Source organism: Rhamphochromis longiceps, linkage group LG11 (genome assembly GCF_057381845.1).
Source record: "Rhamphochromis longiceps isolate RC_006_pf linkage group LG11, R_longiceps_female_GT1.1, whole genome shotgun sequence".
NCBI classification, from domain to species: Eukaryota; Metazoa; Chordata; class Actinopteri; order Cichliformes; family Cichlidae; genus Rhamphochromis; species Rhamphochromis longiceps.
This window is the reverse complement of record NC_140567.1, coordinates 34,604,135-34,623,353: the sequence shown is the minus strand read 5'-3', so window position 1 is coordinate 34,623,353 and position 19,219 is coordinate 34,604,135. Positions and strand designations below refer to the sequence as shown.

The window sequence follows — 19,219 nt, the reverse complement described above, 5'->3', positions numbered from 1 at the left end:
GAAACGTGCTCGTCATCTCCGAGCATGAAGTAAGGAGAGCCTTCAAGAGAGTGAACACCAGGAAAGCAGCAGGACCAGACGGTATCCCAGGTCGTATCCTAAGAGACTGCGCATACCAGCTAGCTCCTGTGTTCACTGAGATATTCAACATCTCTTTATCTCAGTCGGTGATCCCCACATGCTTCAAAGAGTCCATCATTGTTCCTGTCCCGAAGAAACCCCACCCTGCTTCTCTCAATGACTATCGCCCTGTAGCCCTCACCTCAGTAGTGATGAAGTGCTTTGAACGCCTGGTCAGAGACTTCATCATTTCTTCACTACCAGACACACTGGACCCACTACAGTTCGCTTACCGTCCAAATCGTTCCACAGACGATGCCATCTCTCATCTCCTCCACACATCACTCACTCACTTGGACACTAGAAGGGGGAATTATGTTAAAATGCTCTTCATAGACTACAGCTCTGCATTTAACACCATAATTCCCTCCACACTCACCACCAAGCTGGAGCATCTGGGACTCAGCTCATCTATGTGTCAGTGGATCTCCAACTTCCTAACTGGCAGACCACAGGCAGTAAGGATGGGCGGACATGTCTCAGCCTCCACAACTCTCAGCACTGGAGCCCCCCAGGGGTGTGTTCTGAGCCCCCTGCTGTACTCTCTGTACACATATGACTGCGTGGCCACTACCAGCTCCACCACCATCATCAAGTTTGCTGACGACACCGTCGTGGTGGGCCTGATCTCTGATAACAACGAGACGGCCTACCTGAAGGAGATTAGGAATCTGGAGAACTGGTGCCAGAGGAACAACCTCCTTCTAAACGTCAGTAAGACAAAGGAGCTGATAGTGGACTTCAGCACTAAGCAGGAGAGGAACTACCAGACCCCTGTCATCAACGAGTGCCCAGTGGAGAGAGTGGACAGCTTCAAATACCTCCGAGTTCACATCACGCAGGACCTGTCATGGTCCTGTCACATCAACTCTGTGGTGAAAAAGGCCCGTCAGCGTCTCTACCACCTCAGACGCTTGAGAGACTTCCAACTGCCCTCCAAGGTGCTCAGGAAATTTTACTCGTGCACCATAGAGAGCATCCTGACGGGAAACATCTTAACCTGGTTCGGGAACAGCACCATGCAGGACAGACGAGCTCTACAGAGGGTTGTGCGATCAGCTGAGCGCACCATCCGCTCCAAGCTCCCTGACCTGCACTCAATCTACAGCAGGCGGTGCTGGACCAAGGCCAGGAAGATCGTGAAGGACCTCAGCCATCCCAACAACAGACTGTTCTCTCTGTTGAGGTCAGGAAAGCGATTCCGCTCCCTGAAGACCAACACAGAGAGACTGAGGAGGAGCTTCTTCCCGCAGGCGATACGGTCTCTTAATCACAATCACACCACCACACAGTACTGACCCACACATACAGTTCTTACACACACACTGGACATTCTGGACATTGTTTTCACTTCATCACTTAAATCACTGCTGCTGTTATTGTGTATATGCTGCTGTTATTGTGTATATATTTATTTATACTTCTTGTGTATTTTGTTCATACATTCTTATATAGTTCTATATTGTGTATTGTGTATTTTGTTGTACAGTTATTTTATTTTCAATTTAATTTATATATTTTATCTTATTCTTTCCCAGTGTGTTGTACAGTTATTTCATTTTTAACCTTAATTTATATTTTATTCCTTCCTAGTTAAATTTACCCCTTTTAATTTTTCATATTTATTTCCTATCTTATTCATAGCCTTTTTCCTTTTTTGTTTTCTTTAGGTCACGAGCAGTTGTCCAAGCATTTCACTACATATCGTACTGTGTATGACTGTGTACGTGACAAATAAAAATTTGAATTTGAATTTTCATAGGTGAGGGTAGGAATATAGATCAACATGTAAATTGACAGCTTTTATTTCAAACTATACTCTGTCTTCACCACAACAGATCAGTACAGAGTCCACATCACTTTTACTCAGTGTGATTGTTTTTAATGTACTCTGTTATTGTATATTTTACACATGTTGGTATGGGATATTGTATTTGTTTTAAATGTTATATATTTATGTGGTGTGTGACTTTTGTTGCCATGATGCCAGGTTTCTCTTGGAACTGAGATTTTAAATCTCAATGAGATTCTTTACCTGGAAAAATAAAGGACTAACAAAAAAAAAAGATGCTTCACCAATACATCGGTGAGATAAGATAGAACTTTATTAATCCCTCCTGTTTCCCCTCCCTCTCCCCTCCAGAGAGGAGTTAAACAGTCTGATGGCGTGTGGGACAAAGGAGTTTTTAACAGGAGTCTCCTGTTTCACTCTCCGCTCTATTGTGAGGAAGAACCCAAGACATCATTTAAATTTGCCAGTTATAATGAATATTTTTTGTCATTTATATGGACACACTGTTATTGAACAGCCTCATGAAACAATAAATAGATAAATAAATCCATCCATCCATCCATCCATCCATTCGCTTCCACTTATCCTTTTCAGGGTCGCAGGGGGCACTGGAGCCTATCCCAGCTGTCATAGGGCGAGAGGCAGGGTACACCCTGGACAGGTCGCCAGTCTGTCGCAGGGCCAACACACAGGGACAGACAACCATTCGCACTCACATTCACACCTAGTGACAATTTGGATTTTCCAATTAACCTATCCCCACAAGCTGCATATCTTTGGACTGTGGGAGGAAGCCGGAGTACCCGGAGGGAACCCACGCAAACACGGGGAGAACATGCAAACTCCACACAGAAAGACCCCGGCCTGATGTTGGAATTGAACTCAGGACCTTCTTGCTGTGCGGCAACAGTGCTAACCACCGTACCAAGATAAATAAAAATATACTTAAATACATCAGTTAAAATTGATTAATTACACTGTAAGAGGTTTAAATGTTCCTCACCATAATCAAATCTTAATAAAAGCTTAAAATCATTTGATAGCTCTGATTCCGATCATAATTATTACTGTCCCTCTGTACTCACCGGTCTGACCTGGCACTTCTAGCTGTTTCTCCCTCCAGGAGTGGCTATGCTTCAGTCAATGCTGGATCTTTCAATGACAGTGAAACCCCAGCTCATGAGTAAAGACTGTCTAACAAATCCTTGAAAGAAACCTATCTTCTGTTCTCCTCTCCGTTTAGGAAATCTGTGGAACCGGTGCACCGGGAGCTGCAGTGATTGCACAACTCTTGTTGTGCACAGTTTTCACCTGTAAATAAACTGTTAGTATCGAAAGAGTCCTACTCTCACCTAGTGGCAAACTTAACAATTGCAAACATCAGCCCTGCACTTCACTGATGTATTTCACAGCCTTCACATAGGCATTGTAGTTACATTATGCCTCTGTAAACAATTTCTGGCTGTGCAAATGTTTATTTAAATAAAATTGAAAGTTCTCAACAAAACTTCTAAAGATATGTAGTATGGCCTGTCTAGGGTTGGCCAGACCGCAACATGAAGACCAGAACATTTATTCATCAAAATGATTTTAGCTGAGGTTGCTCTTCATGTTTCGCCTCCAGATGTCACCAAAAAGGACTGCATTTAAAAGATTTGGGTAATGAACATTTTTTCAATACAAGTTTCAATGCTTGGGAGAGCTTCATTTGGAAATCACACACACACACACACACACACACACACACACACACACACACACACACACACACACACACACACACACACACACACACACACACACACACACAAAACCAAACCAAAGGACAATAACTTTGCTCCTAACAAAGATAAACAGAAAAAAACTGTGGTCAAAATAAAAGGCAGTCCACCCTACAAACTCCTTGATGTAACAATCAACATTAAAGGCATTTACAAAGGTGCTTCACAGCTAAAGGTGTGGCTGTTTGGAATGATCAGAGGATGAATGATTGGCAGTTACCTAAATCTCCAACTAAAAACAGAAGATTAAGAACAGGAATAGTCATCCAACGAGGCTTTCTCCATTATCCTAAGAATTTATTTAAAACCCTTTAGTCCAGTTAAGTTGTACAACTTCCGATCCTGTTGTAATTTGTTCCAAGGAGCATTGAAGGAAAATCCCTTTTAAGTTGTAGTAATGTAGAGTTATATACGTATTGAGAAATTAAACATTAGACCCTTAAATAATACCAAATTATATCTGTCACCAGACGAGGTTAGCAAAGACAAAGTGAAATAGTTACGGAGGTGAAAGTCAGGAGTGGCAGATGTGTATGAGGCTGTTGCAGGGCATGCATGAGTACAGTGAGACAGTGATGAGGCGTGCGGTAGCATTAGCAAATATACTTTAATCTAAATATTCATGGAACATTGATGTGCATAACTTGTTTCTTAAACAGGCAGCGAGTATATTTTCGATGACAATCAGAGGACTTGGAATGATGCCAAAACCAACTGTATAAGCAAACATTCAACTCTGGTGCAAATCTATGACAGTGAAACCAATGATGATGTCAGTACAATGCTGACACCTGAGGATGAAGAAGGGGAGATCTGCTTCTCTATTGATCCACTCTGGATTTGGTCAGACACTGAAGAAATCAACTCAACAAAATTGTGCTGCAATAGTGGTGAAAAATGGAGCCTGGACCAATGAGCTATGCAATGCACAATATCCTTTCTTCTGCTATGGAGGTATGAATGACATTTTTCTAGTTTCATAGTCAAGTCAGTTACCAGAAGTAGTAAAATCAGAACTAATTTACTACGCATTTTTCAAAATATACGCTACCAGTCAAAAGTTTGGAAAGACCTCACTTAATGGTTTTTCTTTATTTCCATGACTTTTTCCATTGTAGATTCTCATTGAATGCATCAAAACTATAAATGAACCCATAAATGAACACATATGGAATTATGCTGTAAACAAAAACGTGTTTTATATTTTAGATTCTTCAAAATAACCAAAATAACCACCCTTCACTTTGATTACCGCTTTGCACTGTATTGGCAGTCTCTTGATGAGCTTCATTATGTCGTCACCTGAAATGGTCTTTCTACAGCCTTGAAGGCATTCTCAGAGATGCTGAGCACTTGTTGGCCCTTTTGCCTTTAATCTCCAGTTAATCTCAGTTGGGTTTAGGTTAGGTCACTGTGAAGGCAAGGCTATCTGGTGCAGCACTTCATCTCTCCAGATAGCCCATGGTCAGATAGCCCATACACAGCCTGGAGGTGTGTTTGGGGTCATTGTCCTGTTGAACTGACTGTCCAACTAAACAGACTGGATGGGATGGCATGTTGCTGTAGGATGATGTGGTAGTCATGCTGGTTCAGTGTACCTTAAATCTTGAATAAATCACCAACAGTGTCACCAACAAAACACCCCCACACCATCATACCTCTTCCTCCATTATTCACGGTGGAAACCATGCATGTAGAGAATCCCACAAAAGACATGTAAACTGGTTGGTCAAACTCCTAGGCACCCGCAAACATCCTCGAGAGAATAAAGAGCTGGACCATTGTCTCACAACCAGGACGAAAATCCCATTGTTCCTCCTTTTTCTGAGGTTCAACTAATGGACGGATTCTCCTTTCCAGCATGCTGGCATAGAATTTCCCAGGGAGGCTGAGGAGTGTCATCCTCCTATAGCTGGAACACATCCTCCGGTCCCACTTCTTATAGATGGAAACCATCTATAAGGAACCATCTATAAGAAGATGCCAATCCAGATTTACTGCCCCTGATCTCAACATTGTAGAGGCATGTCAATCAAGACAGCCCTAGAAAATCCAGACCCTTCAGGAACTCAGGGTTAACCTCATCCACCCCAGGGGCCATATCTCAGAGAAACTCACCCCCAGAGCTAGACATGGCGTTTCTGAACTCCTCCAACTACCAAGTTGTTTCTTCAGCCACTACCTGAGCTGCATTCCGCTTGGCATGTCAGTACGTACTAGCTGCCTCTGAAGTCCCACAGGAAAACCAAGTCTGATAGCACTTCTTCAGCCTGGTGGCTCCATTCACCTTTGCTGTCCACCATTTGGTTTGGGGGTTCATTTGGACTCAATGTCTCCAGTCTCCCTCGGAATGCTGCTGAAGCTCTGTGAGTTGAAGATCTCACTGATCAGGGTCTCTGCTAGGTGTTCCTAGCACACCCTCACTATACATTTAGGTATGCCAGGTTTGTCCAACATGCTCCCCAGCCACCTGATCCAACTCACCACCAGGTGGTGATCAGTTGACCTTTCCCAGGCCTGGCTCCAGAGTGGGGCCCGAATAACATTATCTCAGGCAAGGTTAAATGTTCCCTTGATCTTCTACTCATAGGAGTCTTTTGACCATTCCCAACTAAACTACAACCTCACCAAATGCATATTTAAACATCACCTTGATAAATATTATACAGTGGAACCCCGACTTATGAAATTAATTTGTTGCTGAGGGTCTTTTGTAAGTCGAAAATTTTCGTAAGTCGAAGCACCCATCGCGCGTTTTGAGTGAGGCGATGCTGAATGATAGGCTATAGGCTAAATGCTAACTAGAACAACAATATTTGTTCAAGTGGAACAGCGAAGCGCAATCACGAAGGCCAAGGAGTTGTCACATAATTCGGAAGGCATTGTGGGCATTGTAGGCTCAGCCAATCAGAGCCAGCGGATTTGATTACACGGGCATTTTGCCGTAACGCGGGCAGAAATATTGCAGTTCAGTGCCTTTGTAACTTGAATTTTTCATTAAATTGGGTATTTCTAAGTCGGGGTTCCACTGTATTTGGACTTATTTTATTCATATTACACATTTAATACTTGCAGAATTGCAGAATTTGCAAAATCATTTTTACAAAAAAATTTACAAATTTACATGAAACAAAATATTTTTCAGATTTCGATTTATTCTGAAATGTTTTGTTTTTGTGTAGTTTACAAATAAAAGAAAACTGTGTTGAGCATGAAAGTGAATGTAAAGTCTAATGAGCTATATCAGTTATTAAATTTGATCGGTTCTTTATTATAGATAATATGTGCTGATAAATCCCGTGTAAAACATGTGAGGGAACTACTGTAATAGACCCTGTAAATAAGATGTAAATAAAGAGGATATAAAAAAAAAAAATCGCAAATCAAGGACACTTTCCTGGCACAACTACACATCATTTACATTTACAGTTTGTCATGGCACTCTTCTTGTGAAACAGTCAAATGCAGCGGCAGCAGAAACACTGGATCATTTAGGGGGGAAAAAAACAAACAAACAGATGATGCTTTAGTTCACAACAGCCTTTTCTTCAAATTTAACAATGAATACAAATGAGAAACAGGTTTTATGTATTGCTTAATAAATTAATTCTTTTTTTATTATGACAACTTACTGGAATCATATTAGATTAATCTAATCATCCTGTGTGATTAGAAAGAGGACCATTAGGGGATCCATTGGCCCTCTTGGGGGGACTCTCCCATAGGGCTTAAATCTGGGACTCCCCACCATTTGACCTTAGAACTGAAGAAGTTTCTCAGATGAGAGGTGAAACGTCTTCAAGCAACTTAAAGAAGTCAGACGCTTTTCTTTCCAAGCTCCTTAGACTGTTTAAGTTGTTATACCATTTGTTTATTAGCAGGTTTTAAAATATTTTTCAGCTTCACTATCTCTAATACAATTATGTAAAATGAAACCTCAAAACTTAAATAATTATTTAGTTAACTTTTTGGTGATCTACATGTAACTTCATTGTCATTGCTTCTGTTGTTACAGGATGGGCTCAAAATTTTCCCCATGGTATTCAAAATGGTATTGAATATTTTCCCAACATGGGGTTTGAAATCCTAGTATTGTGACAATCCTATTTCCTACCACGCAGTGATTGAAGCTCTCCAACATCTTGCTGCACTAGGTAAATGATCCAAGCTTTGTCAGAAAGTAGAGTCTGCGCATCTACTTCTTATACACAGTATCACTTTTGGTCTTCCAGTCAAGTATGTCACAGTGACTTATTGGATGTGTGTTACCACCCCTAGAGGACTTGTCTTATTATTTACATATGAAAATAAGGTCCAAGACTAACCATTTAAAGGGTGGTAAATTCATTGCCTGTATTCATATGTGGAGCATTCAGATCTCAACCTTAAAACAGTTTTGACCAAACTTGTAAGTATATCTTTATATTTCCAGAATTTGAGTGTTTCAAAACATTTAGATTTTGTTATTGTGCCTTTTTTTTTTTGTTGCCTAAATTATAGATAGAACAATATGCACTTATTCTATTGCATATATTATATGTTAATAAATGAAGAGTGGTTGTCTCTTTTTAGTTATATATTGACTAATAATAAACAGATAAAAAAGAAAGATCATTTCGTCAAACTCCCGAAAATACAAAGATAACGGCTGTTAGGGTGAATAAATCTGGGGTCTGGACTGACTTGAAGACATGATTTGGGAATTCTAATTTCCAAATTTTCACTATTTTCTGTTATTTCTATTGAAAAAAAAAACTCATCCATACAATACAAACTTACACTGATCAGTCACAACATTAAAACTAATGAAAGGTTGCATGATTAAGACTGATCTTGCTCTTTGTGTAGAAAATTGGTGTGGCAGCTACTTCAACCATTATCCCTGCCACACCAATTTTCTACACAAAGAGCAAGATCAGTCTTAATCATGCAACCTTTCATTAGTTTTAATGTTGTGACTGATCAGTGTAAGTTTGTATTGTATTGATGAGGGGTTTTTTTGAAAAAAAAAAAAAACACCCCAAAAACCTGTCTGTGAGGCTAAGGCAGACGTGTAAGACGTGTAAGGCGTGGGGGCCAGAAGCTCCAATCCAGCCTAACTGACATCTTTCAAAAATGTGACAGAAGGTTTAAATTTTGGACTCTTTAACGTAATCGACATAATGAAGTAATAGATAAACAATTAAATGACAGGAAAGTTTCTATTTTTTTCCACAAGCTACTATAGAAATTCTGTTCTTTTTCTTTTGTCTAGAGTAAAATAAGTAAATAAATTATTTGTCTGGGCAATAAGACTGTTAGAACAACTTTTACTGTAATTTTTAAACATTTATTTCTTACTATTTAAGTAAGTAATGTAGTGTGTTCTCATATTATGTTCTTTTTTATATATTCCCAAAGAAAACTTTTAAAGTCATTATTTTCTGACTTTATTCTCATTCTCAAAAGCATGCTATGTCATTCTTTTGTGGATTAACACATCAGAGAAAACCGGGAACAGATATAATGAAAAGTGGCTTTAAAGTTGTTGGGTTTTTTTGTTTGTTTTTTGTTTTTATTTGTGTTGACCTATATTCCTCCTCTCTCCAGTGAAATCAGAAATGGGTTGTTTCCCAAAACTGACTCTCCTTCTCTTTGGTAAGATCCCCAAATTTGCATAATGGAAATGTGTGATTTGAATTGTAAAGTTGAAAAAGAAGCCTTAGTAGGACATTTTCCATTACCTCAAAAACAGTGTGTCAAAAAAATCTTATGTTTCATTTTATTAAAACTTTGAGGAGGTGCAAAGAGGCATTGAATGAACCCCTACAAATGATCTCTATTCCTCAAAATTAAATATATAAATCTAAAGCTATAATTTTGACTCTGTGCATAACATAAGCTACTCCCATGCAGACACTGCCTCAACTTTCACTCATAAGTTTTCATGAACAAGAACTTTACGTCTCTCTTCTAGTATTTTATGAGCATCTGCTCTCCTCCATGTGTCTGTTTCAATGGAGACCAGCAGAGCACACATAACCACGAGTTGAGTAACATTACTTTTATGGGGAACTTACATTAAAGGTAAAATGTGACTTAAGTTATTCAGCTACCAACAGAGAAAAGTGGCTTGTTGAAGTGCTTTCATGCAACTAAAAATAAAAACTGTTTTCAATTTAGCTTGCACGTCAATTAAGCCCATATGGGGGAAACATTGTCTCTTTTTATAGTCCTTGTCACTACCCTTGCTTCAGCATTTTGGATTAGCTGAAGGTTATGAAGAGATATTGTGTAAATGCAAGAAAGCATTCCAATATATGCTTATATACACAGAAGGACATATACTGGTGAAAAACGATTTCATGATTCCTCACAGTGTTACAGTGTTGGCCATTGTTATTTGAACTGGAATCCATAAAAGAGACCAAAATCAAGTCTGCAGGAGCAACTCAGTGCTGAGTTGCTAAATTCTAAAACTGAATGTTAGCTTTCTGACTAAATAGGAAAATATGCCATGGTTGAAATAAACCTGAATTATTGTTTCATCTTCAAGAAATCCAGCAGTTATGACCCCAGCAACAAAGTAAAATATGCTAGGATATGGCAATTCAATGGCAAATATTGAATTCAATATTGATCTTATAATATTTGGGCATTACTGCAACATTACTGGCCTCCTTGTTTTTATATTAGTAGACTGGTACCCCTGTGTAGCCTGTAAATGTAGTTACAAAGATCGCACTAAGGGCTCTTTAATGTTTGTTTATCCTTTTCTTGTGTGTATTATACAAATAATTAACTTAATATTACTTATACTATCTATTACCAATGTTAGGGTTTAGTCTCTGCTCTTGCTCAAAGTTCCCTCCTCGTAAGTACTACTACGTTGACAAAAAAATGAGCTGGAACGACGCTCAACAATACTGCAGAGAGAAGTACACAGACCTGGCCACCTTCGAAAACATGGATGATATAAGCAGGCTAAATTCAACTTTTTCCTACGACTGGGCATGGATTGGACTGCAGGATGATCCCAAGTCCTGGAAGAATACGCTAGGCAATGACACCAACTCCTGGAGATGGGCAGTAACTGGTGAAACGAGCAAAACTGTTTACAACAACTGGTACTATACCAATCCAGATAATTATGATGGAAATGAAACTTGTGTAATAATGGGTCTTGAAGGAAAGTGGTACGATAAAAACTGTGGCGCAAGCACAAGTTTCGTTTGCTACAATGGTAAGACAATATTTTCATTCATGGGTTTCTGACCTCACTAATGACTTAACCTGCATTTTTTACTAGTAGATTTCACAGAAAACATCACTGAAGATTTGTTGTATAAAATATAAGAAAACCCCTAACTCAAAAAGTTTGAGTAGTGATTTGAAAACATTAAATTGATTATCCAAATTTTTTACTCTTTCATTTACAATGTTAACTATTTGATATCCATAATAAATTCAGAATCATCTGTCATCTGCCGTGATTACTTGAATGCTTAAACACTTTCTTTCCCGCTTACTGGCTTATTTTCTATCTGCTGCAGTTACACAGCAAAACAAGAAAAATTACATGTACATCTCTATTACAAAAACATGGCCCTCTGCTCGAGAATACTGCATAAAACTCAGCATGGACTTGGCAGTGATCGAAAACAGTAAAGAGAACGCTGAGGTCAGTTCATTAAAACCAAACAATGATGCCATTTGGATCGGTCTGTACAGAGTGCCATGGACCTGGTCTGACAAGAGTCAGAGCTCCTTGGAAAACTGGAAAAGTTCCAAACCAGACAATTATCTAGGTAACCAGCATTGTGTGGTGGAGAATAACCTCCACAAGTGGGATGACGACATATGTACAATAAAATATGTTTTCATTTGCCATCAAGGTAAATGTTCAATAACACACACAAAACAAATAAACAAACAAACAAAAAAACATACCCTGACTAACAACAACTCCTGTTTCTCAGTTTGTCAAAACTTACTTTTATTTTTTGGTTACATGTTTCCTGCTAAGTGGCAAAGTTGAGGACGACAGTGAAGACTAAGTTTTTGACTGATGTTGACTTAACTGACTCTGCAATTAATGTCCAGATACTCCAACAGGTAAAAGTTTTGTTTTTGCTTCTGGAAAATTTTAAAGTAAAGCAAACAAACTACAAAGAAAAAGCAATGGATAAATATACTGACAGACAGCTTCAATAAAATGATGAAACCACCTACTTATCTTTCTATTCTGTCACAGCTAGGAGCCAAGCTAACAAATCAAGGATTGACTGATTTCAAACTGCAGTGGAAGATTCAACCCAAGAAACAAGAGAATGAGGAAAACAGAGAAACTTAGAGGAACTAGGTGTGTTTTGGATCACTGCTCAGCTTTGTAACCCAAGTGTGCTTAAGATTCAGGACAGAAATTGATGGCCAGATATTCTCCTTCAGGATTTTTGAAATTTTTAGACAAATTTTTTTTTTCCAATTTTAAAATACAAAAAGTCATTCAGATACCAAAGGAGAAACTTTTAACTCATTAGTCCAAATGATATTTAAGGTTTTGGGGATTAACATTTTTTGTAGCAAATGTGGTGTATTGTGAGTAGTGAGTAGTGGTTCTCTCCTTGGGACATATTGGGACAATGCACTTTTGGAGTAATTTCGGTAGGCCAGCCATGCCTGGGAAGTTTCACCACTGTTCAGTTTTCTCCATTTGTGGATAATCAAGTTCATTTAAAAACAGTCCTTTGAACCTTGATAGCGGGATGTACATTGTCTAAAATTAAAAATTAATTGTGTAAAATATTTAAGTGTGGGAAATATGCAAAAAACCAAGGAATGCCAAAAGGGGAAAATTAGTTTTTCATGGCACTGTATATGAAACATATGCCTTAAACTTTGCCATATTATCAAAGAGATGATGATATGTTGCTGTTATTTAATATTGTCCCCTTTATTAATGTATTATATAAATTAAAAGAAATAGTTGACAGTAAACACAAAAAGGTTATTATATTCAGCCATGTTCATTGTTTTTTGTTTTTTTGTTTTTTGTTTTGTTTTGCCTGTCCCATTTGGTTCTTTAGCCATCAGAATTGTTGTCTGAAGACCAACAAAGACTTATTTTGCCAAATGGATCATCGTGGCATTGCCGTATTGGTCCATTTGATCGACCTTTGTTTTTATTATTTATTTTATTTTATTTTCAGTTGTTACAGACGGGACAGACATGAGTGAGGGATAGGAAAGGGAGAAAGAAAGAGGAAGGAAAAGAAAAACAGAAGGGGAGAGGGACAGCGAGAAAGAGGGGGAGAAAAAATCTCCTGGATCACCTGTTGAGAGAAAAAGAATAGAAAACAAGCAAAAAAAACCAAAGCAACATGCTAAACACAACACCATCGCATTAATCTAGCTAAGTGTAAACAGCAGTAAATACTAAATATTCAATGTTGTTGTGCAGCACGCAGGACAGACAGCGCACAATGTGCTTTGAAGTAGCAGCCAAGAAAGGTGTAATTTAGGTCTATGAACAGTGAACACCCGTGTGCACACCTATGTGGATCAACACGCTTGTATTCAAATGGTTTCCACATGTAATGGTCTGCAAGAGGATGTAGAGAGCCATAGCCCCGTCCCCCAGGGCATGAAGCAGGCATGGAGGAGATCCAGGCCCCAGACATCCAGAGGCCCCAGAGTGCGAGAACCCAAGGAGGACCACCGGAGGGGCATCCGTGCCACCCTCATGGGAAGGGCTGAGGATCCCCAGACAAGGTGTCACCCAGTAGCCACCGAGCAGAAGCTAGAGGGGGCTGCACCGGCGTGCCCGCCGGCTCTGCCGGCAGCCAGCTATGCCAGAGTGAACCGGGCCGGAGGCCCGAGGGCCCCCCGCACCCCGGAGGAGGCCTGACTGAGCAACAGGCGCCAGGCCCCGCCAGGTAGCCACCGGGAGTGAGCTCGTACATACCTGAGCGCCCAGCCCCGGACACCAAGAACCACCAATGCACCGACCCCTGAGGGCATCAGTCACCGGCAGGGAGTGTGGTGAGGGGAGATAGGCCTTGGAGGGCCTGGGAGTTCCCAGAGAGGTGGAGTCTAAGACCTGACCTGACATATAGACACAGACAAACAGGCACACACAGACACAAACATGCATTCCCACCCTCATGCACACATATACAAACACTCAGCACTCACCCAACGTAAGGATTGACATAAATGGACATGTACACACAATCACACTCCCCAAACATACTCTATACCCCGGGTCCAGGTACCCTCGCCCCCAGAGGGGGAAACAGAACCCAGACCCAAGAGATGTTACCCTTCCCCTCGGGGTGGAGGCAAGCAGACCGTCCCAGGCTCCGCAGCAGCAGGGAGGCCAATCGGACAGCCAACATCTCCTCCCAGCCCCCCCGCCCCGATGGCTAGCAGAGAACGGGGGTGTGTGAAGACCCCATACCTCCCTCCTCCCGCTCATGTGTAGTGTTGCTGCGTGTTGTTCTAAAGTGCATTTAAAACAAGGGAGAGCATGGTGCTGCTGCCAGAGAGCAGCAGGTGTTAGCACGGCCCCTCCCGAGAACCCTCAATGTCTACATGGATTTAAAATTGAGAGGTGGGCACCAGCGCCAGAGGTAGGTTTGAGTACACAGACCGTCCACTGGACGCCGTTAACGTGCCCACCCTCAAGGCCCTATATATATATGTGTGTGTTATGAGAGTGTAAGTAATGTGGATGTCTAAGTTGTGAGATAAAATTGAGGCACAGGTGGCCAGAAGGGGACAGAGGGGGGGGGGGGGGGGGGGATGTCTCCCCTGCACCCTGGTGACACACCCGCAGCCCAAGGCCCTACCTGTGTGGGTGAGTGTGGTGGAGCGGGAAGAGGGAGGTAGCCAGGGATGGGGAGGAAAAGGAGGGAGGGGAGCCATGTTCATTGTTGATGTTTGAGGAATTTGTATCGTTGCAATAAAATTGTTTTAAAATTGTGGGGCTGAATTTACTATTTGAATGCCAGTAAATAGTCTGTAGGTAATCGGTCTGGTAAACTAATCACTATGATGACAAATAACACTATAACATGAAGTAATGCTTGTCGAGTAACTTGGGGTAAAGAGACCCCTGGCTGAATTGCAGCTTTCCAAGCTTCTTGCTGCTTCTCCCAATATTAAGAAGGTTTGGGGTCTCTCTGTACTCCTGAAGGATTGAATATTCAATGCACCCTGCTTCCCTGTTAGATCCTTTCCATTAGCACAGACACAGAGATAAGGACATCTGTGGCCAAAGTGTACTCATACTCTTACCAAAGATAAGAACAAAATCAGAGTAGGTTAATTACATAGTATAACTGATGTGATTTCATTATTATTTTGTGATTATTCTTGTTTTTAATTCTGCTTTTGCTTTGTCCTGCCAAATTGCTTGAATACATTTTTCAAAAATTTTCAATGACTTTTTAGCCCTTTGTGAAACAGTAAAAGAAAAAAAAGTATTATTACCAACACCACAAAACAACAACAACAAAAAAACAAAACAACCCAACCTTCCATCATGGCTGTAGAAACTCACTGATCTACTTCTATACTCACCTCCTCCGTATACTTCCATTCCTTAAGAATGGCTTCTTGATACTGACAACCACACTTCCCTGAAAACCATTTTTATGAGATTTCAGTGAATGGTCAGTGGATCAACTGAAGGGCCAGATGCATCTCTCAGGTCCTATTTCAGGTCTTAACTGCATTTTCCCCCACTTCTTAAGAACATATATTTCAGGTACTGTTCATCTCTCATTGACAGTATCAAGTCCTGCCGTTCTTTTGTTCTCCACTTCTCCAGTTTTCAGATGTTAACTTTAAGTGTAAATATTTTAATTGACTGTTCTTTGATGTTTTAACTTACAAAAGTTCTCAGCAACAGCCGAGTCAAAGTTAATTCTTATTATTGCTTTTGTCATGGTCCTGAGTCTGTGGACTCATTGGTTTTGGTTTTGATTATTATCTTGTGTTTTAGATTCATTCTTGTTGGGAATTTCTTGCTCTCAGGTTTTGTTTCTGTTTTGTATTTCGAGCTCCTTTTGTTCTGTGTCTCTGTGCCTGCCCTGGTCCCACATCTTTGTGTTCCCTCCCTGTTGACATATCTTGTGTTAAGTTTGTGTCTGTGCATACCTGTTGTTTTCCTATTTTACTTTGAAGCTACCTTGTCAAATGTCAGTGTGTTCAGTTTACGTTTCCCCTGTCTCATCAGCTCTGATTTCTCCCAGCTGTGTTGCTCTCCTGTATCCCATTCCCTGATTGCTCCTGTGAGTATATAAGCCCTGTGTTTTCTCCTGCCTGTTACTGGTCTGTGTTATCGCCCTGTGTTTCCACTGCATGTAGGTTTCAGGTTAGTTTTCTCAGTTTAGGTTTCTCTTTAGCCTGTTCACCTCAAAAAATAAAGCTCACTCTCTAGCGCTAAACACAAAGCACAGACCCACCGAAACATCAGAATCAGTGAGCTGTCTGTGCCGTCGGGTGAGAAAGACGACATATAGCTGTTTGGTGGTTGCTGAAATTTTGTGAGGTTTAACCTGAGATTCTGGCATTTCAGGCAAAATAAATTAAATGCCCACCACAATACGAGAGCTCAGGTGATTCTTGGGTCTAGTGGGCTACTATAGCAGTTTCTGCCAGAATTTGTCGACAGTAGTGGCTCCTATAAGTCATTTGTGCAGTACAAATGCAGTGTCAACATGTATTTAACTGTGCCAAGTCTCTCCTTTGCAGTGCCCCTATACTGGCTCCAGGTTTCAGCAAGGCCTTCAACGTGTAGCAGTACTGCTACACGATGGAGCAGATGGCATCAGTCACCAAGTTGCCTACTTCTCAGCTAAGTTCAAGCCTCACCAACTTAACTACTCCACCATTGAGAAAGAAACGTTAACCATTTTGATGTTTACGTAAGATCCACCGCAACTCCTGTTATGGTGTATACCGACCATAACCCTTTGGTATTTCTGGAGTGCATATACAACCACAACCAGAGATTGATAAGATGGGCTTTGCTTGTTCAAGAATACAATCCAGACATCAGACATAAGAGAGGTCAGACTCAGAATGGGTTTATTGCCAAATGTTGAACAGGTTTACAACATTAGGAAATTGCTGTGGTACTTAGTGCAAAATATACTGTCAGATGACGCTTAAATAAACATAAAAATTAAAATTAAAAGTGCTAAGTAGATAGATTTATACATGAGTGCAGGTGGTGATCAGTGCCAAACATGGAATGATGCTTTGAACACAGTGTAGGGTCATGTGTTAGTGGTGGGAACAGTCATACGGTTATTGTTCATGTGTCCGACAGCAGAGGGGAAGAAACTGTGCTTCCTGAAGTCCACAATAATCTCCACTGTCTTCTGGGCATTCAGCACCAGGTTGTTGTGGCTGCACCAGGACACCAGACGTTCAACCTCCCTCCTGTAGGCAGACTCATCCCCGTCCGAGATGAGTCCAATAACGGTGGTGTCATCTGCAAACTTGATTAGCTTGACAGACTGGTGGGTGGAGGTGCAGCAGTTAGTGTACAGGGAGAAGAGCAGAGGAGAAAGAACACAGCCCTGAGGGGAGCCGGTCCTGATGGTCCATTCTTTCCCAGCCTCACATGCTGCTTCCTGTCCGTCAGGAAGTCAGTGATCCACCAGCAGATGGGATCAGGCACATTCATCTGGGAAAGCTTGCCTTGGAGATGGTCTGGAAGGATGGTGTTGAAGGCAGAGCTGAAGTCCACAAACAGGATCCTGGCGTAGGTTCCTGGGGAGTCCAGATGCTGCAGGATGAAGTGTAGGGCCATGTTGATAGCATCGTCTACAGACCTGTTGGCTCTGTATGCAAACTGCAGGGGGTCCAGGAGGGGGGCCGTGAGGGTCTTCAGGTAGGAGAGAACCAGGCGCTCAAATGACTTCATGACCACAGATGTCAGAGCCACAGGTCTGTAGTCATTTAGTCCAGTGAGCCTTGGTTTCTTGGGGACAGGGATTATGATAGAGGACTTCAAGCAAGCAGGCACATGACATGCCTGCAGTGAGGAGTTGAAAATGCCAGAAAACACTGGGGCCAGCTCGTTTGCACAGTGTCTGAGGGTGGCAGGAGACACACCATCTGGTCCAGGAGCTTTTCGAGCATTCAGACTCTTAAACTGCTTCCTCACATCTGCTTCATGAATATGAAGAGTTGTGGTGGGAGGAGGTGGTGTGAAATCCTCCTTGGTGTGGGGTGTGGAGGGGGGTGTTGTAGGTGAAGTGTTTGATGGTGGTGATGGCTCTATGGAGGGGGGAGAGGTGGGGGAATGAGTGTCCAAAGTGTCTCTATTGTTGGGGCCGTTGGAGGTGTGAAGGCTGCTTGATGGCTCATCAAAACGGCAGTAAAAGTCGTTAAGGGTGTTGGCTAAGAGCAAGTCAGTGGGGGGTTTTAGGATTGTAGTTGGTGATATTCCTAAAACTTTTCCACACAGAGGCCGAGTCATTCTCTGAGATCTGCTGCTGCATCTTCTCAGAGTGCTGATGTTTAGCAATGTCCACTTCTTTAGTGAACCTGTACTTGGCCTCTCTGTAGCAGTCCCTGTCTCCACTTCTGAACTCTTTTGTCTTTTCCAGCCACAGCTTTTTGAGCTTAGGAGTAAACCAGGGTTTGTCATTGTTATAACTCACCCTGGTGCATGATGGCACAATGCTGTCCTCACAGAAGTGGATATAGTGACAGTGTCCATAAACTCATCCAAGCTGTTAGAAGCAACCTTCAGGGGTCGACCGTGGCTTAGGGGGTTGGGAACTGGAAGGTCGCTGGTTTGATCCCCGGGCTCTCTGTCCTGGTCGTTGTGTCCTTGGGCAAGACACTTTACCCTACCGCCTACTGGTGCTGGCCAGTAGGTCCATGGCAGCCTCGCTTCTGTCAGTCTGCCCCAGGGCAGCTGTGGCTACAACTGTAGCTTGCCTCCACCAGTGTGTGAATGTGAGAGTGAATGAATAGTGGCATTGTAAAGCGCTTTGGGTGCCTTGAAAAGCGCTATATAAATCCAATCCATTATTATTCATTGTGTCCCAGTCTATAGACTCCAAACACGTGCGAAGCTCCTCCACAGCCTCGTTGCTCCACAGTTTTTTAGTCCTCACGACAGGTTTGGAGAGCTTCAGCCTCTGTCTGTATGCGGGGATCAGGTGGATCATGACGTGGTCAGAAAGTCCGAGTGAAGCGCGGGGCACCGCGCAATAGGCCCTGCTGATCGTGCTGTAACAGTGGTCCAATGTCCTCTCCTCTCTGGTCGGGCATTTAATATACTGCTTGTATTTGGGAAGCTCTTGGCTCAGATTGGCTTTTTTAATAATAATAATGGATTGGATTTATATAGCGCTTTTCAAGGCACCCAAAGCGCTTTACAATACCACTATTCATTCACTCTCACATTCATACACTGGTGGAGGCAAGCTACGGTTGTAGCCACAGCTGCCCTGCAGAAGCGAGGCTGCCATATCGCGCCATCGGCCCCTCTGGCCAACACCAGTGGGCAAGTAGGGTA

At 41.8% G+C, this 19,219-nt stretch overlaps 1 protein-coding gene across 1 annotated transcript; it reads left to right on the top strand.

The window, feature by feature from the left end:
• Positions 1–11,311: 11,311 nt before the first annotated feature.
• LOC146659667 (C-type lectin BiL-like) lies at positions 11,312–12,025 on the top strand. The gene is made up of 3 exons (XM_085421954.1): positions 11,312–11,567; positions 11,699–11,787; positions 11,927–12,025. Exons 1-3 carry the CDS (start codon positions 11,312–11,314, stop codon positions 12,023–12,025), a joined length of 444 nt encoding a protein of 147 aa, XP_085278080.1.
• The last annotated feature ends 7,194 nt before the right edge of the window (positions 12,026–19,219 follow it).

Coding starts and splice junctions, on each gene's coding strand:
- LOC146659667 (XM_085421954.1), top strand. CDS start 11,312: ATGGACTTGGCAGTGATCGAAAACAGTAAAGAGAACGCTGAGGTCAGT. Junction 11,568..11,698: donor TGTTTTCATTTGCCATCAAG/GTAAATGTTCAA, acceptor TTTCCTGCTAAG/TGGCAAAGTTGAGGACGACA. Junction 11,788..11,926: donor ATGTCCAGATACTCCAACAG/GTAAAAGTTTTG, acceptor ATTCTGTCACAG/CTAGGAGCCAAGCTAACAAA.